Here is a 5,230-nt window from a genome sequence, read left to right on the forward strand (position 1 = left end):
TATTCCCAATGCATGGCTGAACTACCACCATTTTAACTTTTTCAACTTTGGTTAAAATGGATAGTCTTATTAGAAGATTGTAATACAAATGATGTGGTGCTCTACTTACAATAGAAGAAAAACTCATCTTGTAAAAAGAAGTAATGGACCCAAGGCAACCCCATTTTACTCCAAAAGGAGCAATTTGGGTTTCGAAAACAGTTTAGCTCCTTGATGGATAACAGTTTGTCATTCGATCATTTTGACGTTCCATGTTTAACAAAGCTAATCTCATAAACACTTCAACCGATAAAATCATCAAGTAAGTGGTCCTTTTGATTTAGAATGACAATATCCAAGACAAAGATATTTATAAATATTGTATTTTTAGACAATATTATGCTCCAAAAAATATAGTTTTTGTTTTATAATTAATTAATAATAAATACATTTTCATATTAAGAGTAAGATGTTATTTTTTTACTAGTCTTTTTTCTACTTACAGACTCCATTGAATCGGAAAGTTCAGGCCCAGTGATACTCTTTTTTACGACCGATTAAAACCCGTATTTTTACCCATTTGATCCATTTTTTCACTTTATCTTTTATTTTTTTACAAAATTGCAATAAGATGTTTCAACTTTTATACCCTTCATTACTATTATTTTAAAGCTATAAAAAACAAAACCCTTCTACTTTAAATAGAAACCTCCGGGAAAGGGAAAGAATTGGGTGAGTTGGGGGTTTATTTTGAATTTTAGAATTATTAAATCTTTAATAGATATTAGAAATATATATAAAAATTAAATCACAAGGGTAAAAAAAAAAAAAAATCTTTTTAATTATGAGAGACCAAATCCACAATTAAATTTTGCGAGATTTAGACTACTCGAAAAAAATAACAAACCACAGATGAAACATAAAAATAAAAATAAAATAAAATAAAATAAAAATCCATTTAATATAAAACATAACACAAACCGACCATCAATTTAAATTGTGTAATATTTACTTTTTCAAACAAAAAAATGGTATATACCAAAACAACACATGCTTTAAAAACAACAATATTAGTGAAGATACGTTAAAAACTCATACCTTACCTTGTGCACTAAAAGTTGTACCTCACGAATTTGGGCATTTTCTCTTCATATAGAATATGAAAGACTTAAAACGAATTTGGGGAATCTCTCTTCTACAACAACTTGTACCTTATGCATTGAAAGTTGTACATTAATACCGATAAACCACTTCATATATATAGTCTATTGCTTCAGCGTTTGACCATTGTCAAAAAACCAATAAGTCAACATTTATATCTGCTCTAATGAAGCTTACACAAAAACAGCAATCAATGATTTGTACCTTGTGCATCAAAAGTGGTAACATTACCCAAACACAAAACAAGAAATATAATTTGTTTCCATTCAAATAATCAAATCTAATCACAGTTTTTCAACCAAATAAGAATCAAAAACCACCAAGAAAGAGTTTTCAAAGTAAAAAATTCACAGGATTTAACAAAATATGCAAAAAAAAACACGAACCCAAAAAAAAAAACAATCTGTATAGATACAAATGTATATAATCTCACCAATTTTTCCTTTTTCTTTTTCTTTTTCTTTTTCTGTTTTCTTTGTAAAACCTCAATCCAAACCATTCATCAACAGCATCATCATCTTTATGCAAACCCCAGCATCCTTTATCTGCCATAAATTCATAAAAATGTCTACTTTTTTTAAAATGGGTAAATTGCAAGAAATAAAAACGTACCTTATTCTTTTTATCAATATAATCAATATACTTCATTTTTTACCCACAATAGTGACATAGTTACACTTTTTGAGCAATAATATCAACATACGTACATAAATTTAAATAATTTAATGATAATATTAATAGCAATATGTAACAAATAAAGAGTAAAGTGGCAACAAACCTGCAAATGAAGATGTAAATCGGTTGTATTTGGAGTTGCTTCTTATAATATCACACATACACACTTGTTTATCTTTGGATCATCTGTCACTTTCTTTTCTGTTGATTTTCCAAAAAGAAAAATATAATTTTGAAGGTGTTTGTGTTTGTGTTTGATTCGAATAATATTTTGGAAGAAATTGGAATATGAAGGAATTGAATTTTGTCATGCGTTTGTTTAGTTAGTATGATAGAATTACGGAAGGTCGATAATGGCAAATGATAGAATTACGGAATTACCCTTTCTTGATATTTTTTTGTAATTATTGTTTGTCTTATAAATATAGATCTGAAAATCAATTAGGAATACGTGTAAAAAAATTACCCTTTTAATAGTTTCTTGTTCACGAATCTTTTTAAAACCGTTTTAAAAAGGGTATTTCCGTCATTTACAACATATGTTACTAAAGGGATATTTTGGTCGACAGGAAACGGAATGGAATACAAATATACTTACATTCCTTTGTATGTTTTTGTTTCGTTTGCAACAATGTCAAAAAGATTTAGAATGTAAAAAACGACAAATGACATAATTACCCTTTATTATTTCTTTTTGTAAATGACTGTTTGTTTCATAAATACATATCTGAAAATCAATTATAAATACGTGACAAATGACAGAATTACCCTTTATCGACTTTTTGTAACAAAATGTTACTTTTATAAAAACATAGTTGAATACTAACTATGGATAGTTGTATAATCTATACACACATTTAAAAAAGGGTATTTCGGTCATTTTACCCTTACCTTTTTCTTGAGGTGGTTGGCTAACGACAACATGCATAGTAGTAACTCCACCAGGAACATCACACAAAGGACTCCTGCATTCGCCTATTGTTCTATTGTTCTCCAATATTTTTCCTGCACTAATTATCTTTAAATCTTTAACTGTTTTTGGAGCATTCTCCTTTTCTGCAAAACCAAAAATATACAATATCATATATTAAATAAGTTTCATCCCCAAAAAAAAAATATTTTTCTAAATTTTAACTTCACTCCCTTTTCTAGTTTTTCTAGCTTAGCTTGATGATGAGGATTAACAAAAAAAGAAAGATTGAAGGACATTTCCAAGATTTTTATTTTGCAAATGATCTAAATCGCCTAAAACACCCAAAAGGGTAAAAATTAAAAGAAACCAATGTGATTATTCAAAGGGATGATCACTTAAATGACCAAAATAGGAGATGTCATATCATAAAGTGAACATTTTTTAAGTAAAAATTATGAGATAACTACATATTTCGCAAAAATGTCTTTGAGAAATTCATAATACATCTGCATTTTTAAGTACTTTGCAAAAAATACACATTATTTTGTGAAATGAAACGTTTTCATTGAGGGGAATAAAGTAATTTTGCAAAGCCAAAGCTATTTTGCAAAATGAGTGGTTATTTTGTAATTTTTTTCAAAAAAAAAAAAAAATAAAAAAAAAAAATAAAGTGGTCATTTTGTGAAACGAAACCTATCGTTTTGGTCATTTTAGTGATTGAAATTTGAATCTTATTTATTTTCCAAAATTTAACTACAAATATGCATCTCGAGACATGATAACCACAAAATAAACATGTTTAAATACCGAAATTTTAAGTACAAAAGATTCTTCTACAAACCTTTAGGCCATTGAGAAAGTATGCTTTCTTTCAAAGTCGCAACACTTGCAGCTGCTGGAAAGCTTTTAGGACCAATATCTGACCCATCAATCAAACGGAATTTTATCTCTAATGAATCTTGAACTCCTGACATCTTTGATCTTTTAACTTTATCTATAACAGAAATTTTATGTATGCAAACACTTAAAGATCTTTAATTTGTTCTTGTTCTTGTTTCCTCAAGACAAAAGTAAAAATCTTTATGAACTCAATTGGATAACACAAGGAGCTATACGAATAGGGTCTTCGTTCTTTGATCTACACCCATCAATTCAATTCCTGATTGCGCTCTGAAATTGTCGTATATTTACTATTGAATAAAACAATCTTTTCTTTTGATTGAAATCGATTATAGAAACACAAAAGATAGAGAGCATAGAGACTTACCAATCAATACATGAATCAGTCAACGGAACCATGGTAAACCCTAGAAATTGCAAATTTAGGGGAAGAATTAGGGAAGTGATAGCATCAAAGAAATTAAAAACCCACAATCTTTTTGAGATCCAGAAGGATTTAAGAATCAAAGAAATGAAAAACCCACAATCTTTATGATATGGGTATTTCAAGAATCACATCATCAAGAAGGCTTTAGCTTCGAATAAATCAAAAACCCACGATCTTTTCTTTATGGGTATTTTAAGAAACTCAAAGAATCATAGAAACCTTCAACTCGATGACCCAATTGATAAAGAGAAAGTCAACAACCACCAAAGAACGTATCATCTACTCGAATAATCAAGTGGGCATAGTTTATGAATCAAGTCAAGTCGATAATAATAAAGGAAACAAAGATCAAATCTTATTTTACATGTATGATGATGACGACAAAGAAGTTGATCAAAAGTAGAATGAAATACTTACCTCAAGAAACGGATCCTGTTGTCGACTTCTGTCACGGTTATATTAGGTGATGAACAAAGACCACTTTTTCTGTATAGGAATTAAAGAATTATTAATGATCTTTCATGTGAAAATAAATTAATAGGTACTTGTCACTTGTTAGTTGTCATATAAACCAAGTCCTATGCATTGTATAACATATAAAATTATAAGTTTTCTTGTTTTAAGAAAATATACGATATTTGATTTGATAATAACCGAATATATTTATTTGTCTTATTAATTAAAGAGAAAAAAAAAACAATTTAAGTTAATCTTATTTAACATTTTTTAAGATTTAATAAAAATTTATAAGTTTTCCAAAAATAACCATAGATTTAGCATATCTTGTCTATGAAATTAAAGATGTCATGAGAAGTTACCGTTTTGTTTTAAAAAATCAATATGCTATATATGAAAAATGGCACCTACCATTTGCGAAAAACTATTATTTTAACAGATAAAATATGCGAACTAATATGTGAAATGGTTAGTAAAAGTGACATTTTGAGTAGAGTTAGGGTAGAGAGTTTTTTTGCCCTCGACTCTTCCAACCCACTTGTCATCTTAGACGTTACATCATTTTTCTTTTTCCTCTCATTTTCATCCCTCCTATAACTCATAATACAAATAATTCATCTATCCGAACCAATTCCTAATTGTACAAGTAATGAAGCAGATGGTACAAATAAAAGAAGAGTAAAGAGATTGGGTTGAGCGGCATGGTGAAGTCGGCCAAC

The 5,230-nt window shown here is 28.6% G+C and overlaps 1 protein-coding gene across 4 annotated transcripts; it reads right to left on the reverse strand.

Annotated features, from left to right (window-relative positions):
* Positions 1 to 1,380: 1,380 nt before the first annotated feature.
* On the reverse strand, positions 1,381 to 4,587 carry LOC145167017 (membrane-anchored ubiquitin-fold protein 1-like). 4 transcript variants are annotated; one of them, XM_079086094.1, is made up of 6 exons: positions 4,473 to 4,587; positions 3,996 to 4,035; positions 3,570 to 3,898; positions 2,707 to 2,871; positions 1,919 to 2,016; positions 1,381 to 1,685 (listed from the first exon to the last, which is right to left on the reverse strand). In XM_079086094.1, the coding sequence occupies exons 3-5, from the start codon at positions 3,700 to 3,702 to the stop codon at positions 1,961 to 1,963; spliced, it is 354 nt and encodes a 117-aa protein (XP_078942220.1). In that variant the 5' UTR covers positions 3,703 to 3,898; positions 3,996 to 4,035; positions 4,473 to 4,587; the 3' UTR covers positions 1,381 to 1,685; positions 1,919 to 1,960. The 4 variants fall into 4 exon arrangements, with proteins under 4 accessions (XP_078942220.1, XP_078942221.1, XP_078942222.1 ...); XM_079086095.1 differs by lacking the exon at positions 4,473 to 4,587 and adding an exon at positions 4,275 to 4,437; XM_079086096.1 differs by lacking the exon at positions 4,473 to 4,587 and having other exon boundaries at positions 3,570 to 3,722; positions 3,996 to 4,268.
* Positions 4,588 to 5,230: the final 643 nt, after the last annotated feature.

This window comes from Lactuca virosa, chromosome 3 (assembly GCF_052849685.1).
Source record: "Lactuca virosa cultivar CGN04683 chromosome 3, Lactuca_virosa_CGN04683_v6, whole genome shotgun sequence".
In the NCBI taxonomy this organism is placed as follows: Eukaryota; Viridiplantae; Streptophyta; class Magnoliopsida; order Asterales; family Asteraceae; genus Lactuca; species Lactuca virosa.